This window comes from Polypterus senegalus, chromosome 5 (genome assembly GCF_016835505.1).
Source record: "Polypterus senegalus isolate Bchr_013 chromosome 5, ASM1683550v1, whole genome shotgun sequence".
NCBI classification, from domain to species: Eukaryota; Metazoa; Chordata; class Cladistia; order Polypteriformes; family Polypteridae; genus Polypterus; species Polypterus senegalus.
In genome coordinates this window covers 51,022,414-51,050,229 of record NC_053158.1, presented here as the reverse complement: position 1 = coordinate 51,050,229, position 27,816 = coordinate 51,022,414, and the positions used below count along the sequence as shown (strand labels likewise).

Here is a 27,816-nt window from a genome sequence, read left to right as displayed (position 1 = left end):
ATACATTGTTTCGAATACACCAGCAAAACTATTGAGACAAAAGCTGAACTATAAAAACAGCAGCATGTGAAAACACTTCTTACCATGTGCGACATGCTTTTTGATTTATAAAACAGAGACCTAATTAATGTTTGGGATGACTCCAAACCAAAATTAATGGAATATTGTAGAATAAGAACTAGCTCTCCACTAATCTACAAGCGAGTGTCTACAGAGACTTTCCAGACATCCACCAATTCAAACAAATAGAATGCACTTAGATTTTGGTTCTAATTCTGCACTTACCTTCCACCATATTAAAGCTGTAAAGATGATGTCCTCATATCCTTAACATTTTCAAAAAGCAAATTTCACAACATCGTTTTCAATCTGTGAAAATACTTAAATATGGCCAACTATATGTTGCATTACCAAGAACGTGAGAACTGGACTCAACAAAGGCTTGAATATGCATACATTGCTCTTGCACTGTGCCTTCTATTACAAGCGCAGGCTACGTGACCCCATAATACAACACTGGAATAAACCAGTTTGGTTAAAGATAGTGTTTACTTGTGCATGACAGAAACATGACTGCAATGTATAGCATATGTAGCCAAAAATAAAATTGGAACTATCATTAGATCAGGCCAAATCCAAAGGAGAACATTAATATAAATTATATATGTGATGTTGGCAGGTTAGCTGTTCAGCAGTGCTCTTCATAACGTACTGTACCATAACCTGAAGTAGTTTGCTGCAGTCCTTTGACCAGGCTATTTCAGTTCAAAAATGAAATTTTTATATCATCTGCCCAGGTAATCACAGGCCCTGCCGGAAGGTGTAAAGATCACCAACAGTAGTCAGACAAGCTTCACTCTGAGAGGAAATGTTTGCCTAGCAGAAAGACACAATTTTTGCGACCATTTACTAAACTTGTGCCATCATCTTCTGGGAACAATTATCACAGTAGAGTCAACAAAGGAATGAACTGAATTAAAATTATATTACACATTTCAATTCAGTGTGCATTTAATCATCTGTAATACAACATTTACAAAATGACTAGTGGTACAAAGAGGAAACACTTCAGTCATAATTCTCTTTTATTATCTAGGCAAATGAGTTAGTATTTATTATGGTGACACAGTCACAGACTGAAGCAGAGCTCTAGAATGTGAGCACACTGTTCTTTAGGAAAGAGAAAAATAATCACCGCCGCACATAAGCAGATCTATGACAGCAGAAGTCATGACTGCAACTGCACACCATAGATGCTGCCAGTATAACATACAAAGGTGCAGAATAGTAAACTCTCAGGAGTGTTGGTTGCAAGGCAGGTATTGGATTATAACCCACAGCCGGCAGGCAAGCTGAACACTTTAAGCCTTAGGATTCGAAATTAGAACATAAATAAAATACAGAATTTTTAGCTTAATAGTGAGTAGCGCTCATTTTTGTTGTGAATGTACTAGGATGTTAGTATCAACAATGCATGCAGTTTTTATTTCTACTCTATATTAAACATGATCTGGCATTAAACACGCATACTTTATGAAACACTAACAACGTGGTTTGACCCTATAAATGCTATGTCCTTTCAGTGTGGAAACCATTACAACAAAAACACAGCTGTAAAAGACAGAATTACATAAAAGAAATAACCCTTATGAAACAGATACAGTTCACAATTGTGACTTGATCACACAGACAAAATCAGAAATGTGGATACACACAAAAACATTCAGATACATAAAACTGTGCTTAAGCACTTTCCCCTTTATAAATTACAATTAATGTGAATTTTAACAGACATGCATAAGCCTACAGTCCCACCCCTACTCCTCTCAGAATTTTTCCCATTTGAATTTGCTAATCAATATAAATAGCCCCTTCCACTGTGTGTTTTGTTAAAAATAAAACAATGGCAAAAAGCACACCTAAAAAAGAAGATTTTCAGGGATTGCAAAATGGAGGTCTGGCCAGTGAAGTGGAGGCAAGAAAAAACATACTATTTGGTGGTATAAGCAACTAAAGGAAATTGATGGAGTGGCACAGTGTGGCGGAGGTACTCAAAAGTTCAAGTTCAAAAAGTTGTGCAGTACCCAAAATAAAAAAAAAATTGAAAAAGTGGCCAGATATTAAAGTCGACGTGAAAAGGCAAGTCCCAGCCCACCATCCGAGTGTGAACACCATTGGAAGAGGTATCGGAATTAAGGGGCTCACACCATTTCAGCAGTGACCTACTGCTATTAATGGCAAGACACTCATAACCAGCATTTTACCACTGCACAAGCCTAAGTGTGGAGGCCATTATAACATCGCTCTTATTCAGTCAGTGGATTGGTAAGGGTAAGAAGGTAAATCTTCAGTGAGTACCCGCTGTCACCTAAGTAATCATGTTATATGGTTACATCATACAGATAACTTACGATTTTGACCAAAAGGGTAATATTAAATGTCTCATCTTACCGAGAAGCCAGCCCTTATATAAAAACACCATTTTTAAGTTTGTTCCCAACATTACTATTTCTGAGAATGAATGAATCATGAGATGAGTCGGGCAATTTCACAACATCTTTAATGAAATGCATTTTTGCATCACAGATAATCTGCACAATATTAGAGTGGAAATGCTTTCTATTTACATAAGCAAATTCATTCTCTGAAGGCACCTTTATAGCAATGGGCGTGCAGTCGACTGCTCCGATTACATTTGGGAAACCGGACATTGCTGCGAATTGTGCTTTGATGTTTGTCTGTTCAACTACAATGTAAGGGAATCTTAGATATGTGGATGACAAGTGGATAATACCATCACATTCAGATGGTATGGCGTGACTCAGTGCTGACCAAGGAAACCCCATCGGTCAGCCAGTTAACACTGAAAAGCTTCTGTGGCTAAAAACCCGAGGGTGGACAGAACTTGAAAAGGAGCAGGTAGAGCACAGTTCCTCAAGTCTGCCTTTGTAAAACTGGTGCAAGTTCAGCACCCAGCAACAAGAAGATAGCTCTTGGAAATTTAAATCGACTTAGAAGCCAGTTATCGTCATGGGACAAGAATCAGCATGATCTTTAAATACACACTCTCTTCTAATTCTTCCATTTGCAGTATCTTCTAACAACGCTACAGCATATATGGTAGTTGGAATAGTTTGGCCATTCTGTGCACCATTATATTGTTACAGACTGATTACAATCAAGTGCCTTAAATTTGTAAACAGTATGTAATTAATTTTGGTGTATTTGATGAAGCCTACGCCATGGATACAAATCTAAAAAAGAAAGGGAAACCACACAGAAACAGTAGCATTGCTCTGACGCTGGGTACCACCCATTTACAAAATTGAGCAGAAACGTGCGTACGCCTGGTCTGAGGTTGCTGTGAAAAAGCACATGGCTTTATACCAAGTTTAGCTTTTATACAACTCCAGGTGACCGTGGAAATAGGCGTACACAACATTTTTGTGTGTATGCACCATTTATACATGTGGCGCCAGTTGATTCTGCAAATTTCATACTTTCAAATTGTTTAAAATGCTCAGATGCTTCTTTAATCCAAACAAGCCTGATTAGAACATTTGATTCCGCACAAAGGTCGGCAATCTACAAATTTTCAGAATATGTTTCTTTCAAATTAAGGAGCCAGGATGTACTCCTGCAACATCAGTAGCAGGGCAAAAACCTCTCAGGACACACAACCTAACAATCACTAATATTGGGCCATTGCAGAGTTGACAATTGATTTAATATTCATGTGACCGTGATTTGAACGGAAACCAGTATCAATAGTCAAACTGCATTTGTGACTACTTTTAATCACAAAAAGTTAAACTTAAATAACCCTTAAATAACAATAATCCTCTTTTCCCAATGAAACCTATCCAAAGTCTAATCTTTCTGACATCATATTCAAATGCACCCTTCTTCTCATGCCTGCAAAAGTCCTGGTAAAAATCAAGTGGTGATTTGACTTACATTTTGTGGATTTTAAGCACAATTCTTTTGTCAATGTGGGTGCTTCATTAGCAGACCATCCACTGCAAAGTGGCACAAGAGTAGGTGTACAAGTGTCTCCTGACCTGGACTGGCACTCTGTCCAGCTATGGCTCCCTGGATTGAACATTAAATCAGCTGTGATGAGAACAGGCCATTCAACATAACAAGCACACCAGTCCTATTCATCTACTGTATGTTTTCCAAATTAACATGAAAGAAGATTTGATAGATTCTAAAGTCTTATTCTCTACCACACTACCTGTTAATTTATACTGTGAGTCTACAGTTTATTGTGTTAAGATAAACTGAAATCTTCGTGAAATCTACCCTTAGGTTTCGAATTGTATGCCTGTGTTCTTGCTGAGGAATTGATTTTTGAGCAACCGTAGTAGTCCACAATACTAAATTTCCTTAATAATTGTAAACACTTGAAATCATATCAGCTCTTAAACTCCATTTGTATAAACTGAAATAGTTCATTTCATTCTTTCCACACAGCTCATATGTCTCAGTCCCCAAATGAGTCTAATGGCTCTTTTCTCAGTTTTCTCTAGTGCTGCTATGTCTTTTTGTAATATGGAGTCCAAGACTGAACGCAGAACTTCAGGTGAAGCCTCAGTTGCACATTATATGACTTAAGTGTAACCTCCCTTGACTCTATACATTGTGGTATACAGCCTAACATCATGTCAGTCTTCTTGATCACTTCTGTACACACCGTTACTGTAGATTTTGAAGAGTTACTAGGACCTCTCATTGTGTATTCAAATCTAGCACTGTTAAATCCAATGTGTAATTGCATACATTTACTTACATACAGAAGCTCTGAACTGCATAGTGAAATAAATTAAGGGATAGTCCTTATCTCCTCGTACGTACAAGATATTTTCATTTACGTTAGACTAAAAAATTACAAAAGTGCACTTCAGGGCTACCTAACTACACCTCTACCAAGGTTGTGGCGTTTCAGTTTGACGTCACTTCCATCTCTTGTAGAGCAGGGATATAAAAAGCAGACGGGTGGGCTTTTATTTAGTAAAAGAGTGTGGGATGGTTGGAGATGGGTCTAACTGCACTCTGCAATACCTGTGACATATGACAGGTAATCCCCACAATGTCAGTCATGAAATGTCCATCGCATGTCCCATTACACTGTGATTAAGATTAGGGTTGTGGGAGGGTTATCTGACTCAAAGGGTTTAGGTACATGCTCTATGTTTACATGTATCTGTCTGCACACTCATACGGAGCCCCTGAGGAGATATGGTGTACTAATTTATAGTAAAAGGAAATGACATTACGCGCTGCGGTGGGCTGGCGCCCTGCCCGGGGTTTGTTTCCCGTCTTGCGCACTGTGTTGGCTGGGATTGGCGTCAGCAGACACCCGTGACCCTGTAGTTAGGATATAGCAGGTTGGATGATGGACGGATGGAAATGACAGTTAGCTAACTACTTATTACCTCACAGACAGCCTTCTATTCGCACAAGTTACGAAAGGAATTCATATTTCACATTTTGATTGTATGTGCAGTATGCCTAATCCAATGCAGGTACACTAATTTAATTCTCCTTTTACTATAAATTAGTGCAGTGGTTAGCACTGCTGATTCATGGATCCAACGACCTGGGCTTGAATGTATAACCTGCTTTTAAAAACTTGCCAATATCAAGCACGCACCTAAACCCTTTGAGTCAGATAACTCTCCCACAACCCTAATCTTAACCAGAGTGTAACAGGACATGCGATAATAAATAAAAGCCCACCTGTCTGCTTTTTATATCACCATGCTACAAAAAAAAGAAGTGACATCAAATTCCAGGTGAGGGTGGAAAAGGGCATACACAACATTTTTGTGTGTATGCACCATTTATACATGTTGCGCCAGTTGATTCTGCAAATTTCATACTTTCAAATTGTTTAAAATGCTCAGATGCTTCTTTAATCCAAACAAGCCTGATTAGAACATTTGATTCAGCATAAAGGTCGGCAATCTACAAATTTTCAGAATATGTTTCTTTCAAATTAAGGAGCCAGGATGTACTCCTGCAACATCAGTAGCAGGGCAAAAACCTCTCAGGACACACAACCTAACAATCACTAATACTGGGCCATTGCAGAGTTGATAATTGATTTAATATTCATGTCACCGTGATTTGAATGGAAACCAGTGTCAATAGTCAAACTGCATTTGTGACTACTTTTATCACAAAAAGTTAAACTTAAATAACCCTTAAATAACAATAACTCTCTTTTCCCAATGAAACCTATCCAAAGTCTAATCTTTCTGACATCATATTTAAATGCACCCTTCTTCTTATGCCTGCAAAAGTCCTGGTAAAAATCAAGTGGTGATTTGATTTACATTTTGTGGATTTTGAGCACAATTCTTTTGTCAATGTGGGTGTTTCATTAGCAGACCATCCACTGCAAAGTGGCACAAGAGTAGGTGTACAAGTATCTCCTGACCTGGACTGGCATTCTGTCCAGCTATGGCTCCCTGGATTGAACATTAAATCAGCTGTGATGAGAGCAGGCCATTCAACATAAAATGCACCATATCCCCTCATGGGGATGAGTGTACAAGTGTATGAGTGTGCAGACGGATACCTGTAAATATCAAGCACGCACCTAAACCCTTTCAGTCAGACAACTCGCCCACAACCCTAATCTTAACCAGAGAGTAACAGGACATGCGATGATAAATAAAAGCCCACCTGTCTGCTTTTTATATCACCGTGCTACAAAAGATGGAAGTGACATCAAACTGAAGCGCCATAGTTTTGGTAAAGGCGCAAGTAGCTCCATACCTACCTGAAAGTATATCATACGAACACAAAAACATCTCCTACGTACGTTAAGGTATCCTGTATGCACACCATAAGGGCTATCCCACAATTTTTTTCACTTTTGCGGTTCAGAGTAGCCAATTCAGTATTTTCTGCCCTTCCACCTAGTTTGGCATCATCTGCAAACTAAAAAAAATTGTTTTTATTATTTTATAGTTAATGTATGTATATTACATACATAAGAGGTATAGGCACTAATCTCTGAGGGCCACCACTTTGAACTTAAGTTTGCAAACATTCTTTTCACCAGAACTCTTTTTTTCGTGTGTTAGAACCAAATTTATGTCCATATATACATTTTAATTCCCAGATCAAGTTTTATCTTTAACCTTTTATATGCTACCTTATCAAAAGCCTTTTGAAAAATCAACATAATTGTTATCATTGTCACCTCTTTGATTGTATTCTTTTGTTCCTTCCTCAGTGTATTCAGGCATAATAGTTAAACACAACCTTACTTGTCTGAATCCACACTGACTACTTGCTACACACCAGTTGTAGGCATATGCTGTTTGATCTCTTCCATTTACAGAAGATGCTGTCACAATTATGTGCATGGGAGGCAGCTAAAGGGTCTAAATGAGAATAATTCCATGCCAGACCAGGGGTTGGCGGAGTGCACTGACCTTTTTTCTCACTTTCCTGCAGACATGGGAAATTCCACCTGGCCCTAATGACGCCACTTCCAGTTCCAGACCCTTGGATGATGTCACTTCCGGTGAAGAACCCATGACCGAAGAGCCTTTCTGTACTGGCCCTTTTGATGACGTCACATCCGAGTCCAAACCTATGGAAGAGGATCCTTCCATTTCCGCCCTTGATGACTTCACTTCCTTTTCTGGCCATTATTTGACTAACCTAATCAGTTCTGCTTTGGACTCCGTTCTGAGCACATCAATGCTAGCAATTTACCCATTTGCAGCCAGGAAATATTATACAGGTGGCTACCCCAAACCTTTTTATGACTCTTGTGTCTGCTTTTTGTGACAATGCTTTTATACAGTCTGGGGACTGTTTTGAAACAAATGTTACTGAAGAAGACTACAGAATTGACCATCACAAGTGAGGAGCTCTAAATCAAAGAAAACACCACAAAAATTAGCTAAACTGTTCTTGCTACTAAGAACCTAGCACCAAAACCATTTTGAATTAGAAAAACATTCAAAGAACAAGAGAGTCTTCAAACAACAGGAACTACACATGAATCATCTGGATTGAGATTTGTTGCCATGTAGAAGTGCTATTACCCACTTCCATTCATTTACCTGACACGCATGTTAAGCTTATAGGCCTATAGTTACTTGGATCAGCCAGTCACTCTTTTTATACTATGGGGTAATATTTGCAATCTTCCAGTCTTCAGGAATTTTACCAATGTGCAGATATTTTTGAAAAATATGAATTAAAAATACATGTTCTCAGTTTTATTTGTTATCGATATATACATTGATTATAGAGGTACACACAGAGTCTCTAGTACCACAGTGCAACCTAATGCAAACAGAACGAAGCATTCAAAGTGTTTGCTGTACAAGACTTGTAGAAGCAAGAAATAGCAAAGGTGGAAGTAGGAATAGCAGCAAGAAGTTAACAGCTTGCTGGCAAGCAAAAAATATCTGAGAATATATTTATGATGCAGAGTGCAACAGGCAGACTCTTAACAAGAAGAAGATCCTAAGGACATTAAACAGTGCAATAAAGTGCCTATCTAGATAGTTTACTGCATATTATATACATTTATATACAGTCGTGCTCATAAGTTTACATGCCCTGGCACAATTTGTAAAATTTTGGCCTTTGTTTGAAAATAAGTAATCATGCAGAAAGCTTTCCTTTTAATTAGGGAGTGTGCTCAGGCGAGACCATTTATTATCACAGTATTGAAATCACCCATGTGGGCCTGATCAAAAGTTTACATACCCTTGAATGTTGACGCACAGGTTCAGATTAAGGGCAATTGAGGGAGAGTGGCCCTAACTGTAACCTCTTGGATTGTACTCAAGTGTCTGTGTATAAATAGTACATTTAAATTCATGCAGAGCTGCACTGACTTTGCTGGATACCAAGCCATAAGGTAAGCAAATGAACTGTCAAAGGACCTGTGAGAAAAGGTTATTGATTTGCATAAAATCAGTACAGGGATATAAAAAGATATCCAGAGATCTAAAAATGCCTGTCAGTAGGGTTCAGACACGGATTAAAAAAAAAAAAAAAGGTGGAAAGTCAGGGGATCTATTATTATCATGCCATGATCAGGTAAACTAACTGATTTCAGCCACAACTGTCAGGATCATTGGTAGCGCTGCCAAGAAAAACCCACAAGCCACTTCTGCAGAGTTACAGGTTCCTCTCCAAATATGTGGTGTTGCTGTTTCAAGATGCACAATAAGGAGGTACTTGACAAATGTGGGCTGCATTGTCAAGTTGCAAGAAAAAAAGCCTTTACTGTGCCAAATGCCACAAAACAGCCCATTTACAATATACCAAACAGCATCTAGACAATCCTCAAAATTAATGCAGCATGTTACCAGAAAATATTGGAGGACAACTTGCATTCATCAGTCTGGAAGCTGCCCACGGGACACACTTGGATCTTCCAACATGACAATGATCCAAAACACAAGGCCAAGATGATCCTTCCATGGCTACAGCAGTAAAAGTGATGGTACTGGAGTGGTCATCACAGTCTCATGACCTCCACTTCATTGAGCCACTTTGGGGAAGATCTTAATCATGCAGGTCATGCAAGGTGACCCAAGAAATTACGGGACCTGAAGGCTTTTCACAAAGAAGAATGGGCAGCTCTACCACCTGAGAAAATCAAAAGCTTCATCCACAACTATCACAAAAGACTGCATGCCATCACTGATGCTGAAGGGGGCAGTAAACAATAGTAAGGACTAAGTGTATGCAATCTTTTGAACAGGGACCGTCTCATTACTTTCCTTATTACTATGTTTTATTTAATGGTTGTGCTGTTCTGTGATGCCTTACAGTTTAACTTGGATTCCATTAAAAGTAGAAATGTATTTTGCTTGATCAGTCATCTTTCCTTTAAAGTGTGGTACACATCTTACAAATTCCGCCAGGGTATGTAAACTTTTGAGCACAACTGTGATATTTATATACACACACACACACACACACACACACACACACAGTATATAAAACCCAAGATTAGACCAGCTTTTAGGTGCCTGCGTATGTAGGACTACTGAAAATAGGGAATGTAATTTAAAGCACAAGTGTGCATAACAGATCAGAGATAAATTACGTAAAGGTTTTCGATAGTTTGCTATCATTGTGTTGAGGAGCCTCACAGCCTGTGGATAGAAACTGTTGCACAGTCTGGCAGAAGTTAAGCACTCAAGGATGAAAGTCATCTGCTCCTTGTGATATGAGCCTATTTAATCTATGCAGTACCTCTCCCTCTATAATTTCCAAAAACACTAAGTACAGGTTTAGAAAGTAGCAGGATAGATAAAATGTCAATGCATGATTTCCAGCGTTATCTTAAAGTGATTAACCTGCCAGGTTGCACACGACCCATTTATTTCTTACCAATTGTATAAAGATGCTGCAGAAAGACATAAAGAATTAGGTTAAAATAAATATTTTAAATGTTAAAAGTTTAAAGAAATGATTTTAATAAATATGAAAACAATATTTAATACACAGGACACAGTAAATTCATTTTTAGTGGATTTTCAATCTCTTACATAACTTGTAATTTGGAGAAAATGTAACAAATAGAAAAACTATTTAGACTTTGTGTTTAGGGTATATATTCTATAAAAACATACATGGTATATATACACAATATTTAAATAAAAATAGATAGTTTGTGACTAACAGAAAAATAATTCATTCATTATTCATTCAAATAATTAAGTGGTGGTCTCTCAAAATTAGATTCCATCCATCAGAACAACAATTTTTTTTATAATGCTGGACTGAAAATTAATCTTCTAAAAGGGCTACACACTTATGAAATGCATCTTCTGTAGTCACAAATAAATACAGCTAAAAGCAAGTTGTTGAAACATGGCTCAGCAAGTATAAATAGAAAGAAGAAAGGCTTTATGCATCACTTGTTGTCCTAAGCAAGAAAGTGAAAAACCAAAAAGCACCCTATCGTAATAATACAGAAAGCATTTAGCACTTTGGCTTTCCACCACACAATATATTTTACAGTATTATGTACATTTCTGCATTGTTGCGGCCATCCACCAAACTGATGACAGAAGGAATCCTGGAGATTTTAAGTCAACAGAAAACTATTAGAAGATATTAGATGCATTTAAAATCTCCAGAACTGATCAAATGGAGCACTATGTAAAAGCATTTTAGTGTGTATCTATTAAAATATTTACAGTGGTCAGACCCTTATGGCTGGGATCAACATTCTTTCTCTGTCACTCAACTCTTAGTTCAGCCAAAGGGAACAAAAGAAGCACAAGTATGATAGGTGGGGAGGAACAAGGCAAATATGGAATGGTCATCTATTCCTGGATCAGATATGGCAGTCTAGCTATTTTAAAAGTACAGGAGAGGGCCTGAGAGCAACTTTATAAATGTGCATGAAATCATAAGAGAGAACAGCCAGTGTCACTAAACCAGGGCTGTTGGTGATGCGTACAGAAAGAATGCAAAGCTGGCACCAGAAATATTTCTGTCTGAGACTACCAGTCCGAGAGCAGAGCAGTATCATACTAGTCTTAAAACTGACAAGTCACTACATCAGAACTGCTAATTAGATTTTATCTGCTGCATAAAGCATACTAGTAGTCCACAAACAGTTGGAGCCATGTAAATCTTTATATACAGAACAAGGTTTAAACCACAGACGAAAGAAGGGACCTCGGCTCCTATAAGGAACTGGATTCCCAGGAGCAAATTGGGTTGTCATAACATGATGCTAGAAATGGGTAGGAATAGAGGTAGAATTCACCAAGTCTAGAAATGTAAGGCATGTTCAGGGAAAGGTTCAAGGGAACCTTTCAGGCGGAGTTACAAGGAAAAGGGACATAGAACCAAAAAGGGGTACTAGTGTATTCTACTTCTTTTTACAAATCGAATCAATACTTTGTTACTTTGCTTGCTTGTAGTTATTACCTTACTAGGCTGACCCACCTTTTAAGACGACCGACTTTTAAATTGACCACTTCTTAAGGCAATTCAATATGTAGATCAATTTGATATTTTATACAAACTCATTAATTTGGTTATATTGCATTTGAGCGGTATTACTTTAATACTCGTAGTTTCTGTTATTTTTGTGATGAAATTTAAACTTTTTTTCTATATTGAGGTCGCCCTTTTGAACCCCCCTGATATTTACTATGCGGTGAGGCATTTGTACTCCATCAACATTAATTATTTCCAGAGACATAATTTGTTCTATTTTTCCAGCGCATCGCGCACAAAAGCAAGGGAACGATGGGAGCACCAGAACTCTGTTCACATCATGTCGCTTCGTACCACAAGCTGCAAGTAGTAAGTCTGTGATAAGCGGAATACTGCTATGCTTTCCACTCACGGGACGGAAGGACAATCCCGACCGCTTTAATATAGTAAGAAAGAAGAAGATATCGCACAGTCTGGAGTAGAAAAATCATCTTTTATCTGGAAAAACGAAACTACAAATCCCATCGTGCATTGCAAAATGGAGGGGGCGTGTGTGAAATTCCGCGCCTGCGTAGCACTCACGGGACGGAAGGACAATCCCGACCGCTTTTATATAGAAAGATTTCTTTGGCTCATACATGACTTTGTTCAAAAAAAAAAAAAAAAGCAATACTACATACAAACATATTAAAGTCACTTCCTTTCAAAGATCCCAGAGTGCAGTGGGAAAAGGATCTCTTACTCAACATTTCAGAAAAAGATTGGGAGGCAGCCATGCACATAACTCACTCTAGCTCCATATGTGCAAAACATACAATTATTCAATTTAAAATCTTTCATCGAGCACATCTATCTTGTTTAAAATTGACCAAAATGTTTCCAGAGCAAGGTCGAACCTGCAAACATTGTAATCAAGCTCCAGCCTCACTGGGCCACATGTTCTGGGTGTGCACTAAATTAACATCATTCTGGACCAAAGTTTTTAAATGCCTATTAGACATCTTTGGTGTCACAATCCATCCTAATCCACTAACAGCTGTGTTTGGTGTACCTCCAGATGGACTTAAAGTGGAGAAGGACAAACAAACTGTGATTGCCTTTACTTCAGTATTAGCACCCAGACTTATCTTGCTCAACTGGAAGAATCCTAGCCCGCCTCTTTTAAGTCAGCGGGTAACCGATGTTATATTCTATTTGAAATTGGAAAACATCAAATCCTGGATCTGTTCAAAACTTGTGTGTGAGTGTGGAGTGCAAGGTTTGTTAGGGGGGAATGGAGGGTGCCAGAAAGGTGAGGGGCATCAGCACATGTCTTTGTGAGACAGAGAGAGTGCACTTGTCTAAGCAAAAGTGTGAATGCCTACCTTCCAGATCAGACATGCTTGTCTCTTTATGTGATAGTCAATAACGTTCCACCTGATGTAACCGGTGCTATATGGAGCGTTAAACAAAATACAGAGAGTTCAACAGTAATCTCTGCTCTTTTTGTCCTTTGTCCCCATTATGTAGATGTATGCAAAACATCAGACAGATAAGCTTCTCTTCTCTTTCTGAGGCCAAAAACACCCATGTTTTTTATTCCTTGTTGCTGCAAAATATGCATTATAGCTTTGGATGAGCAATCATTGGTTATCAGCTCTCAGGCACACAGAGCTCTCCACTATGACTAAAAGCAAATTCAAACCTGTTTAATTTTGTAGTAAACTGTGGACTAGTTGGTCTTGAGTTGCTGGACATGTCAAATTATGCAATGAAAAAAAAAAAAGTAAATTTAAATCAGGATTTGTGACATAATGGTCAAGGCTTTCAACTACAAGCCCAGAGGTTGTGGGCTCAAATCCTACTACTGCCACTGTGACCATGAGCAAGTCATTTCACATGCCTGTGCTTCAACTGGAAGAAATGTAACCAACTGTATCTCATGTTGTAAGCAATCTTGGATATACCCAGTAAAAGTGAAGGTCATGCATTAAATAACCAAATGTACTGCAGTGCCTCATGCCCTTTCCATTTAAAATTAAAACTCAAGAGAACAGAATATTTTATATATAACTTTTTTACAGAAATCAAACACAAAACAAAATCAGTTGGCATCTTAGAAAGGTGCCAGGTTTGCTATTTATCTGGCTGGGTGGAAAGGTAAGCACTGAAACTTCACCACAATAATTCACCTTTCTTGGCTACCACCACTCCACTGGAGAATTCTTACTTTTATTGCCCATCAGCTTCAGTAATTTGCTTGTTCCCCACATTCTGCTCATGGGATTCCTACTGCCACCAAAGAGGGAATGTGTCCCATTAGGTTCCCAACATACAAGTACTACACAGACTTAGAATGACTCACTCTAATTAATGTCCATCACTCTACACAATTAAACCTATGAGATTTATTTCAACTCCAGTCTCTTCTTTCACCATCACTCCTCATTCTGTAGCTTAACCCTACTTACAACAGTGTTCTCCCTTCACTTACCTGACAAACACAAACCAGCAGTGCAGGAATTCCTTTGCAGTAATTTGGGTAATCCCTTATCTGCTTGACATCTCTCTCTGTTCAGCAAAATTTCCTTCTAGATCTTTCTAACCAGAAGCCCACCTCCAGGTTCTAGCCACACACACCTTGGGAGAATGAGCCAATAGAATTAAGCATATACTGTAAAATGATATTTGGCAAAGTAAATTTGAATCAACAGCTTAGCTACAAGAATTTATTTTGGTTTAACGAATTACAAAGAAGGAATAGCAGGTTTAAAACATAGGCAAGTCTTCAACCTTGATATGAATATTCTAACTAATGGAATTTCAAAACAGAGGTCCACGTCAAAAAGGCCACATACTGAATGACTGCATACAGGGTGCAGTTTGATCAGAGAGACAACATTTGATACTGAGAGCCAGCTAAAGCTAGCAGTATTACAATGAAGCAGATAATTATGTGGCTTGGCGAGAGTAGTTCTCTAATGAATCACGCATGTAATTCATGAACCAGCTTATAACAGGAACAGAATCCATTTCTATAGGCTAAATAACTTAATAGCAATGGTCTCATACACCACATGTTAGTCACCCATCTGATCTCCCTACCAGCTAAAGCACTCTATTAAGTTTATTAACTTAAATTAAAGGGTGAGTCAAAATTATGTTAACATTTGAATGCCGGAAACAATTTATTTACAAAACATACCTCATAAGTGCAACATGATTTGCAGGTATGTCTCAACCTGTTCGCCATCGTTTTCAACACACAAAAACCAACGAGCAACAGTACCATTTAAAACCCGGACACATATTTTGCGTCAAATAGATGATACCACGGTCCGTATTCTGTCCTTCAGGTCATTGATATCATGAACTTTCCTGCTATACACACGCTCTTTCACCATACCCCATAACCAGAAATCACAGGGTGTCAAATTAGGAGAATGTGGAGGCCATGGCAATGGTCCATCACAACCTATCCATCGACCTGGAAAGGTGTGATCGAGATAAAAATAATCCATTAGTGTTAACATAATTTTGACTCATCCTATTTTTGCTTGACTGGAGAAAATGAATATATAATTCCTCATAATCATCTTCATGGTAGACCCACTGACCTTAACTAGACTTCTTGTGAGTCTTCAAAATAACATCTCACATTTTAATGCATTACGAATCAATGATTAATCTTGGAAAGAAAGTGTGGGAGGAAAACAAAAAAAAAACCACAAGGCTTAACATCACTTCACTTATGAAAATTAAACTTAGAGGAGTTACCAAGACATTCTGACGTGAATAGGTACCGTGTTTGCAGCATTTTTTTTCTAGTTTGATAAAGAGTACCTCATGCATCAAACAGGTTGCCTATTCATTTCCAGTTTTGGTAACACGTAAAATGCTTTAAATTTAATACAAATGGAATGGTTTTAAAATCATGAAGCATAAATCACAATAGAAATATCATCAAATTAATTTTAATATTTGATTTCAAAAATGGCTTTCAGAGAATTTAAACAGCTAAACTTCACAATGCTAATGGACACTGGAGCAGTGGAGCCATGTATTCCGACTTTAAAGCAGAAGTAACAATACAGTGCATACCCCTACATCTACAGAATGACCTTCTCACTTCATTTCTAATTTCAGTTAATATTCTCAATCAACACCTATATATAGCATTAGCTATACAAGATGCTTTGTAACAGTGTTCAACACAAAAGGAGCTATATTAAAAATCTTAAAAACTGTAATAAAAAGGAATTATCTCCTATACACAAATCCACCTTCCTAGGTTAAAACTGTAAGCCATGCTATAAAACTATATTTTAAAAGACTAGGAATATTAAGGAGGATGCCATTAAATATTTAAATACTGTAATAAACGGGAATTTATTAAATTTCTGAGTGTCTCCAAACTAGACAATCACCACCATAATGACATTGGAACATAAAAAGTGCAACAGGAATTATACCTCGGCAAGAGCTTGCAAAATAAAAAGAAAAGGCAGCAAAAGAGATTTCAAACCAGCACGCAGCACATCAGGGGACAAGCAAGAAAATGGTGATAGGAGAGCAAACACAGCTGAAATAGTACAATCCCAAGAAAAGTAACATGTGACAGACTTCACGAAAGCAAACAAAATAAATAATATTAGACAGGAATTTTTGTGATTAAGGAAGATTTGTGTGCTATACAAGCTAAATGTCAGCTGTGGCAACTTATTTATCAAAATAGTTAAGTAATGATCACAAGAACAAACACTAATGAGTAAATAAGGAAAACAAGGCCAATTCCTGTTACACCAAGTGAACTCATTAATAAAAGAAGCTCAACTTGACTGCCTTCTTCCTTTTGTTGTTGCATCAACATTCTCACCGTTGAGCTTCTTCCCCATTCCACAGTCAAAACTAGAACTATGACAGGCAATCGACTTTCTTATGTTATGTGCCTCTGCTGACAGCAAAGCATAACTCCGTTTGCCATTTGACTGGGAAGCTCCTGAAGTATAAGAATCCGTAACTCTTAAATGCACAGTTTGCCCTTTTTTATCTTTTGATGGCTCCATGTTATAATGTAGGATTGCAGTTTATAGTTCTGCTGTGTGCTAGCAGATGCTGCTGTATAAATTCAGCCTCTTCTGAGATCACGCAAGCACAAGCTTTTCAGTATTAGCAAGAAGGAAATGGCAGATGAGGTTATTAGAATGTAGTACATTTAATATAAATGAAGTGATGGTTTAGCTGTTGGCTACATAAAACAAGCTCAAACACTTCTCCTGGACTAATACCCTGCTTGCAGCTTTAAAGAGAACTTTGAACCTAAATGTGTTGAATGTAAACCAATTTGCTTGCTTGATATGTTATTTGTATTTATATATACAGTAGCATATTCTGAGCATGTAATAGATGTTTAGCTGTCCTTCTGATAAACCACAGTCCTAACATATATGCACGCATACAGTATACACAAATACTTTATATACATGTACTCACATACTATACATACGCATATTATACACATACAGTTCAGCCATTTACCTCTAGCACTGCCTACACATTTAAATACTTGTTCCTTTTTTGCTATAGCCTTAAAATATTTTTCTGAATTTTTCTATTATGACTGAGATGAGAACAAATACAAATCTTTTAAATAAGGATTGGTGAATATAAAATGAATCTGTGAAGACTACAGCCTCCTTCCACATCACATCCCTCTGCTTCATGCTTGTTCATCTTCAGAACAACGGCCACCATGGAGACTCATAATTTTTAGCATTCTGCTTTGGAATAAAAAGTATTTCAGATTGTTAAACTTCTGAATACTTGCACACTAATTGCCTTTATTAGTTTAAATTCAGCTACCAGTAATAGCCATCTTTGGTAGTGAATGCAAAAAAAAAAAAACTAACCTTCTTACTATAACAAAATGTTAGTTAGGTTTATTTAGCTACACCAAAGTCATCACTAACAGTCATTTGTAGTGCACTACCCAGATTTTGAAACCTTTTCAAATACGAGAGCCTATTAAATATATCCAAAAGAAATGTTAAATCATGAAATACAGTTATGGTCACTGCTTAAGTCATAGAACATTCTCAGCTCAATTCAGGGTCACAGTGAAAGTTGCCAAGCCTATCACTGCAACATTGTGCACAAAGCAAGAAGCAAGTTCATCACAGCACAGACTCTCTCTCACACACAAAGTCAATTCAAAAATGTCAGTTAAACTACCACACGTCTTCGGGAGGAAACTCATGCAGTCATGGGGAGAACATGCAAATTCCACAAAGGCAAAGGCTTGGTGTGTGATGCATACCCCATGAAGCAGTAGTTGTGGCCACAGTGCTACCATGCTACTCTCACTACTGAACAGGTAAGAATGAAAAAAAAAAGCAAAAAAACTTTGCCTTCATTTTCAATTATTTCTGTTCTTGTTCTGGAAGACAGTAAAATCAGCTAAGCCTAACAAATATTAAAAATATATATTACGAACAAAAATGTTATTTTTATATATTACTTACCCTATGTAGTTTGTAGTGATGGCTGAGAAAAAAATGTGTTCATGTAAAATGGAGATAACAAGGTCTATGATTGTATAAGCGTCTATGGTGACCAACTATGAACACCAGCAAACAGTATTAAAACCATGCATAAAGAAAAGTCACATTACTTGTTATATTATCCACATATCAAATCATCCAGTCACATGCTCTTAACATCCCAAACACGTATTATTTGAACATATAAAGCATTAAATGGCCAAGGTCCGGCTTACTTGCTGAACTTATCATGACTTACAAACCTGAGCGCACATTAAGATCTCAAGATGCCGGTCTGCTTATGATTCCAAGGATTAATAAAATAACAGTGGGAGGTCGAGCTTTTACTTACAGGGCCCCTAAACTGTGAAATGGTCTGCCTGCTTCTATAAGAGATGCCCCTTCGGTCTCAGCTTTTAAATCCCGGCTGAAGACTCACTACTTCATTTTGCATATCCTGACTAGAGCTGCTGATTAACTGTACAGACTGCATCTCTGTTGTTAGTCATTAGCACTAAAACATGAGTAATATAATAATAGTTATAATTTGTTACTAACCCTCACCTATTCTGTTTCTCTTCTCGGTACTCAAATGTGGCACTTGGTACCAGGGCCAACCTGCCAAGTTGTTTTGCCTGCCTAAGGTAAAGTCATCCCTGATGGAGGATCGCAGGAATCGTGGGAAAGAGGGGTCCTTTCATTGGATAAGCACTATTTCAGCTGTGGAATGGCCAAATGGGGGAGGCAGCTTGATGGCCGAGATCCAAATCATATTATGGGATATCATCTACTGTTAAATATTTTAGAAGAACGGAGCAGAATTTATTTTTATACTGTATTGAGGATTTGTTCTGTTCATTGTATTGTATTTGCCCCCCTTCTTTTTGACACCCACTGCACGCCCAACCTAGCTGGAAAGGGGTCTCTTTTTGAACTGCCTTTCCCAAGGTTTCTTCCATTTTATTCCCTCCAAGGGTTTTTCTGGGAGTTTTTCCTGGTCTTCTAAGAGAGTCAAGGTTGGGGGGCTGTCAAGAGGCAGGGCCTGTTAAAGCCCATTGCGGCACTTCTTGTGTGATTTTGGGCTATACAAAAATAAATTGTATTGTATTGCATTCAAAGTATTTTTGAATAAAGCACTTTCAGAAAAATGCACTCATGAACATAAATGCAATGGACTTGGAAGCGAACAAAATGTTTGAACTGTAGACCCACCGCCAATATTTACATTTATATTCATATCGACAACTGGGAAACCTCAGGATTATTTAATGGCAGTCTGTGAAACTGCACGGGTGAATTGACATTCTGCTTATTCAAGCATTGTGGATATGTGCGAATAAGAAGTATTCTTTTCCTGATAACATTCTCACTCACTTTTCCATAATCTTTAGTTGCACACATCTCTCCGTCAACTTTGCATTGTTGAGATTACCTGAACTGCAAGGGTAGCCAATGAATAAGCGGTTACAGGGATGAACTCCCGACCAATGAAGTTAAGTTAAGTCTACAATTCAAATGCTCGTTCACAGTTGAGGGTGTTCCATTTTAGTTCAAATTAATGTCCAGGTTTATTTCTGTGTTTTTAATTTCCTGGAGCATTTTGATATAACTTCTGTATTATTCTAATATTCACTAAAAGCAAAAAATAAAAATTGCCCATAGTTGCCAAATTGTTAGATTATATCAGAAAGGCCATGACACCTACTCTGCTGCGAACATCCATCCATTATCCAACCCATTATATCCTAACATTAGTGTTCCCTAATTTTAATTATTTATTTTGTCTTTTTTCTCATTCTTCATCATGTAAAGCATTTTGAACTACACTGTTTGCATGAAAATGTGCTATATAAATAAATGTTGTTGTTGTTGTTGCTGGAGCCAATCCCAGCCAACACAGGGCGCAAGAAAGGAAACAAACCCCTGGCAGGGCACACACACTCACACCAAGCACACACTAGGGGCAATTTAGGATCGCCAATGCACCTAACCTGCATGTCTTTGGACTGTGGGAGGAAACCCACGCAGAGACGGGGAGAACATGCAAACTCCACGCCAACCCGGGTCTCCTAACTGCGAGGCAGCAGCGCCACCACTGCGCCGCCCGCAAACATATATTACTTTCCAAATATAAAAAGAAAAAGATGAATAAAAATAATGATAAAATAAATTTAACAAGACATGTAGAAAAATACAAATTTCAGAATTTTATTAACTTTTTAAATATACTAGCACATGTCGCTGAATGAAAATGAAGAGAAAACTAATTAAACAATTAGAGCACTTAAAAGTAAAACTATACCCATAACTTGTGAAACTAGTTGGAATAATGTACTATAATAAACCAAAAACCAGAGCAAGAAATCAAGGAAGACACAATACTTACAAGACTCACTAAACTCCACCAGAGCACATTCAAAATGAATTACACTGGACTCCAAGACACCTTTACAGGGCTGGTTTGGGGGGTTCATTGACGGTCCCTTAACTATGAAGAACAGGTGACAACCCCCCCCCCGGGGGTCCAACCACAACATATAAGAAATATAAGGCCAGAAAAACATTCATAGAAAGTGCATAATTAAATCAAATAAAATTAACAGGAAAAAGCATTAAATGATAAATGAAAAGAACAATATTACAAAAACGGAAAACAATAAATGATAATGAAAACAAAACAAACAAGAGAGAGCGGAGGAACACCACTTTGCCCATAACATTTACATTGCTTTGGTTAGTTGCAATGCACTTGAGTTGACAGGTAGAAAATGCTGTGCACTGTTAAAAATACTTATTTTTTACTAATGCTTTTTGAACGTGACTAACAAGTGAACTTGAAAATATGGAGTTATAAGCAAAGCAAGTGTGTATACACAGACACTACAGCTACACTCCACATTGTAACATAATACAAAAACAATACAACGAGCATGCAAATATTTATTATGCATTGTTGTAGCATTGGTGGCAATAATTCTCATAGACCGTAGCGTATGGGATAGTAAAGAGTAGCCTACCCATCTTTAACAAGGCATGTTGCTTATCGCTGCTGTTTTTTCAAAGTAAAGGAGGCATGCATTTGTGCTCAGAAGCAGTTCATCAGGTCTAATGGGAGAAAAATGTATTTAGGCCAAAGAGGGGAAGGGGTGGGGAGTTGAGCCCCTTTAGCCACCCTTTTGTGGCATGATTTGCATATTATTATCATATGAGGGCTGATTAAGAGAAGAAAGGCACATTTAAGGGGTCAGAGCGTAAAAAAACAAGCTAATTAAAATAAAGGAAGAAGACATCTATTCTATTACCAAGACAAACTAGCTGAGAATTATCAAAGCGTTTGGAATAAAAACTGGCAGCTGCTGTGGTCCTCCAGAATCTTATATTGGCCCCTCTGAGTTAGCTGGTCATCTTTTGGCTCATTTTGCATCTCATTACTGTTTAGCTGCTGGCTGAGGGGAACAAAGAATCAATTATGGATTCTGAATGTCAAGCAGCAGGTCAATTAAAATTCAGGTAAGTGTCTGTTCAATTAGTAGCAGCAATTAGTTACTATTCAACAAAGTGGTTGGATCGAAAACTACCCGTGTTGTAAAAATCGCGTTATGGGAGGTTGAGGATGAAGTAAAATGAAACAAAATACAAGCAGTAAGTTAATTTAAAAAATCAAATACATTCAAAGTGGTTGCAAATTTCACTTAACCGATACTTCCTTTTACTCTCTTAATATTTATAACGAATTAATATAACACTGCAAATAACAGACTGCATTATATACATTACTTCGAGCAACACTGGTATTAAAATCTATGTAGCAATGCTGCCATGAGGCAAATTTAAAACATGAAAAATGTTACGGATTAAAAGAAATCAACTTCGCGTATAATACGATTACTTTTAAAAGTCACAACAACACTTTGCTTAAAATAAAAATTCTTTTGAAGTGGAAGGTTTTTAAGCATAGTGCACAAACGACTGAATTACCCAGCCCGTCCAAATAAGGCACTTTACAAACGCCCGGCAGCGTACGCGACATCGAATTTCACAGATGAGCCCAGATTTGCCAATCCGTTTCTAAGGACGCTAAACGAGCTTCCAGCTCCGCCGAGAATGAACTTTTCATTCTTCACACGGGACTCCTCTTTTTAAAATGCAGGTGCATATCTGAAGCACTGATGAAAACGACACTTTCTCGTAAAGCAAACTATTTAGCCCGTCAGCAGCTTCACGAAATCTGCCAAGTTCCTCCGTGCTCGTACGTTCTTTAATTGATCTCTTGGACGAGGCGGACTGCCCGACTGGCACTGAAGGAACACCAACCTGCTTTTGTAACTGCGATGTTTACTGGCAAACTGTCAGAAAACGCACGGAGAATGTCAGATGTTAAAAGCCTGACCAAGAAAAAAAAATTATGAGGAAGCGACACCCCCTGTAATGTTTGTTCTCCTTTAAAAGCTGAGCAAATGATTGCGATCTTTATGTCTGAAATGAGTGCCAGCTATTACGTGTAGATGAATATCTTGACCGGCAGCACTGACAGAAGCACGCGACTTTTTTCAATGGCAATTCCTGCTGTCACTTTGACAGCAAGACATTAAATAACCATTAACAGCTACATTTCTAATCTGTGATTGCAAACATAAAAATCTGAGCGCAATCTGCGTACATTATTTATAAAGTTCTTATACTCGCTTCAGGAACCGCTGAAATTGGCGTAATGGTTAATAAGGTGGGCTGTCACCGTGACCTCCTGCAAGTGTTCTAATTCTAAAAAAATGCGGAAATAAATCCAGAGAGCAATTGCTATGAGTTCCTTCAACGAAGAAGACCATTTCAACCTTATACCGTTAACCACTGCACTGGAATATTGTGAATTCGTGTTTTAAACTGGTGAAAAAGTGAACTGCTGGGTGATGTAAAATACGCACGAGTAGCTTCTCAAGTGGGTTGCCACGGAGCGTTTTATCATATTTTTTGAGACGGATTTTAGAAAAAAAAGCAATTTGGCATCGGACATAAACCTTATTTAAAGTGTGTGCTTTCCCGCTGTTGCTATTCCCGTTGCATTCCGTCAAACTTGTGCATTCCACTTGTTGGGATAACGCTGGCATATGACAATCGAATCCGCCGTACGGTTTAATTCGTATAGATCCAAAATTACTTTTTGGAAGCTCCATCGCTTGTATTCTCAGACATTATAAGCAAAAACAAGAAGCAAAGTATTCTAATTGTGGCAGTAACGCGTACTGCACCTGCAAATACACAACACACCTGAACGAAGTGACAGGTCGCGGGAGGCAGCCGTGCGCGGGCACCGCATATACTGGCAGGTCCCCAACCCAGATGTTCGGCGGCTTGCTTCTGCTCGTTGAAACTTATTTCACGGTTTGTTCTTACCTCAAACAGAGGTCCGATTTTGTTCTTTTCCAGGTAAAACTGAATTCTGGACTGCTGGTGAGACGCCATCGGGAACAGGCACGAGGAGTTACACTTTTACATACACACGAAACAAATCTGCACCCCAAAAAACAGTGTCGTGTAGGTACTCGTCATCCAGTAAGAACGGCGCACGTTTAAAATCCCGAGTAAATTGGACTTTGAAAAGTCACCGCGATGCAGCTACAAGGAAGACTCAAGTTAGTCTCACGGAAGGGAGCATTGTTTGGGCTGCAGGGAAGGAGCGCGGGCACGGGCGCGCTCCCGGTGCGCTGCTCCTGGTTACAGGGAGGGCCGACTAACCGACGCTCCTTCGGTTGTCGCGACGAGATCCCTGGCGACGAATTCACTCTCCTTGAAACCAATGATGAAGACGGTTGCTTAATAGTGGAATCCCACGCTTGTTGGCTGCCACTAAGGCTGCGACTGCAGGAGAAACGGAGACTCCTCCTTCTCGTTTGAGCTCGCCTACAGCCACTTGAGCGGCGTATCTGCGGGCCGCCCGTTGAATGAAACGCTCGCGCATCACTATGAATCACTTTATAAATACATTTGTAAACAGCGCTAGATGGGTTTGGTGACTTGCCAGAGGAGATATCCAAGTCTTAAAGCCTGGAAATATTTTTTGATATAAGGCAAGGTAAAAAAAATGAATATATTCAAACTAATCAAGACCTGAGAGGAATAGTTAATCTCATTTTTCTAACATTTGGCAGCTTCGGGCGTAAGGATCAATCCTAGACGGAGGGGGCTGTTCTTCACACTCAGGACAATCGAGGACACCGAGCCTACTTAATTTATCACAGATCGACCTAACAAGATTGTCTTTGGGACGTGGGTTTAAAATGAAGGAACCCTAAAGTATAAAGATTAAAAAAAAAAAATCAACCGAATAAAGAGAACGATACGGTGAAACACACTATAAAAATAAATCGATATGAGAATCGAGTCCGGGAATGATTCGTCAAGCATATTATAGAACAATCCAAATACATCGAACAATAGTTACAAACAGAAGAATGGCGCAAGTACCAGTGCAGCTTTTAAACACCGACTCCGTGGCCGACAGGCACTCTGGGTGGAATGTGGATGTTCACTTAGAAATTATGATTCTTTAGCGGCATTTTATGCCTCTTTAGTGGGTTGAATAGTTCCTCGTTAAACTAAAGGACCATTTCATAATAAGTGGGGTTCTTGACATACAGTATAAAGTTGGTTCTTCGTGCTTTGAGAAACTTGCAGAAAAAAACTGAAATCTTTAATTTATGGTAGCCTACCTAGCAGGATAGTAGCAGATTAAGAAATCCTGGACTTAACCTGTGGTATCCATTGCAGCAATAGTCATCATTCATTGGTATTTCATAAATCTGTTATCATATGTTCTTGACCATTGTACGGAGCGTGTTACAGATCTAAATCAATAAGGATTCCTTCTGGAACTTTCATTTGGATGGGTCTTTTTGGAATGAAAAATAGTTCCCCAATGGCATCGCACTGAACAAAACACTCTGGCATTTATTTTTTAGGTGTTCAATGTGTTAGGTGGGCAACACAGTGCATTGAAACTCTCTCAGTCCACATAACAAATACCCACCTCTTTCACCTTTTTAAATAGGTCTGTTGTATGTCTTAAATCTAATTATGATTTTTGCTCAAACATTATTAAATTAATTACAGGGGCAACTGATGTATTCATCCTGAGAGTAAAGCATTGCTTTACTTCATTATTATACATTATCATAAATGTTCTCCCTGCATTTGTGTGGATTGAATCCAGGACTGTGGTTTCCTCAACAAAGACCATCTGATTAATGTGATTGTGTTAGACTGGCATTCTGTCCAGAGCTGCCTCTTGCCCATTGCTCATAGTCCCATGTACTGGAAAAGCAGCTTAAAAAAATCAAAGAGTTAATAAAGGTGACAAGCTCATTGATTTGCAAGAGCTTCAGAGTAGAGCCACCACTCTTTCAGATCGAGAGGAGCTACTTGGGGTGGTTTGGGCATATGGTAAGTTTGACCACCAGGGTGGGACCCCCTAGAGCTGCCCCAGGCACATCCCATTAACATGAGACCCTGCAGCAGACCCAGGACACGTTGGAGGGATACTTAGGAATGTCTGGTAAGAGCTGGAATCTGTAGCTGGGGACAGGGAGGTCTGGGCTGTGCAGCTTGCTGCCACCGTGTCCCCTCACCAGGAAAAGCGGTGACAGAAAATGAGAGATGAGAAGTAGTTAATGAATTCCGAGAAAGAAATCACTCCAGGCATAGAAACAGCGGAAGATCTACAGTTAATCAAATGGAGAAAGGCAGAGGAAAGGGCCGGGCCAGAAAATGAAGTTTCACAGATTATAGATGAGGATGTAAGTCTTAAAGGCAATGGGCGTTCTCTTTGGACATGAATGTTTTGATAAAAGTGCCTGTTGTTTTTGTCCTGCTAGTCTGTTATTCATTAGGTTAACAAATAAATCTCCCAATCCCTTCAATTTCTTTTTGGAGTCATGTGGGAACTGAATTTTGTTCTGGTGTGTTGATGTGAGAGAACCCCCAAATAGCACACTGGTGCATCCCAAGGTTATTGTTTTCCGGTGCGGTGCTCAATAAATTGTATCATCCTGGTCTTGATTTTATCAAATCTATTACCAGCTGTAAAGCTCAGGATTTCTCTCTGCATTTCCTTTGTTCGCTTCTTCAGAACCTGATGGCTGGTGTATCCCCTTGTGACACACAGCTGCAGAAGAAGCTCTTCTAAAAATAAATAGGCTGTTACCTGTTATGGTAGTTTGGGATTGCTTTGTGGCACAGTGGATAATAAAGCTGCCTAATGCCTCTAGAGACTGGAGTCGATTCTGAATTGTGTCACTAAGTTTGCATGTTCTTTCTGTGCCTGGGAGAGTTTGGGTTCATTGATCATGCAGAACTGACTCAATCTGAGTATGTGAGCTCTTCATCTGGACTGGCATGCCTTGTAGGGTTTGGTCTTACCTTAAATCCAGTGCTGCTTAAATAGAATCACTGGTGTGGAGCCAATCCTGATAGCACTGGGCACAAGACAGGAAACCAAACCAGCATGTAATTCAAGTCCATCACATGATAGACTCACACACACATATAGAGACATTAAAATTAAGAGTTAGTAAAGAACGTAAACTGAAATTCTTCCTGTTACATAAGGAAGCCTCAGCAGGCACAGGGAAAACATGCAAAGTCCACACAGACAGAATGCTTGGATTCAAAGCCTCAACTCCAGAGTGGCACCACCATGCTGGCCCCAGGGGAATATGTTGATTTGTATTCAGTTTGTTTACTGTGGCTAGAGCAGAGTGGAAAATTATCATACTGCACATACTGTTTGCTTTATGTATTTTATGAAAAGTCAGAAATATTAAGTGGCAGAGCAGATATTAAAATGTAAATCTCAATACAGAATACTGAATACATTTGAGGTTTGCGAATCTTCAGAGTCAAAAGTACAATTACAGATATTTTCATAATCACATTTTGTTTTCTTATAATTAATTTTGAAGCTCTTTTAAACCATTAACACATTTCCAAAGTATTTTGAACATTTCTTGCCAAAATTAATTTTCTTGGCAGCAAGGTGGCACGGTGGTTAGCAGTGTGTCGTTCATATAGTAAACCACAGGTACATGGAATAAATTAGCAAGTAGCATGGGACAGAGTGGTACTTTAGGGGCCTTCAAAAGTTGACTCAATGTTATTTTGGAAAAGTTAGGGAAACAGGATTGATGAGCTTTGTTGTGCTACAATAGCCTTCCCAGAAGAGTGGAGGCCTGTTATAGCCACAAAGGAAGGGACAACTCCATGTTAATGCCTACAGTTTTGGAATGGGATGTCCAACAAGCTCATATAGGTGTGATGGTCAGGTGTCCACATTCTTTTTTGTCACATAGTGTAT

The 27,816-nt window shown here is 38.6% G+C and overlaps 1 protein-coding gene across 4 annotated transcripts in view; it reads right to left on the bottom strand.

Moving 5' to 3' along the window:
• The window catches only part of c5h8orf34 (chromosome 5 C8orf34 homolog), a 446,834-nt gene extending 422,530 nt beyond the window's left edge, over positions 1–24,304 (bottom strand). For 3 of the 4 annotated variants that reach the window (XM_039754615.1, XM_039754616.1, XM_039754617.1), the window contains exon 1: positions 23,862–24,304. In XM_039754615.1, coding sequence (XP_039610549.1) covers positions 23,862–23,930 — 69 coding nt within the window. In that variant the 5' untranslated portion in view covers positions 23,931–24,304. Of the gene's footprint in view, positions 1–21,487; positions 21,765–23,861 lie in introns of those variants that run through there. The other variant, XM_039754619.1, reaches the window with a different exon arrangement.
• Between the last annotated feature and the right edge of the window lie 3,512 nt (positions 24,305–27,816).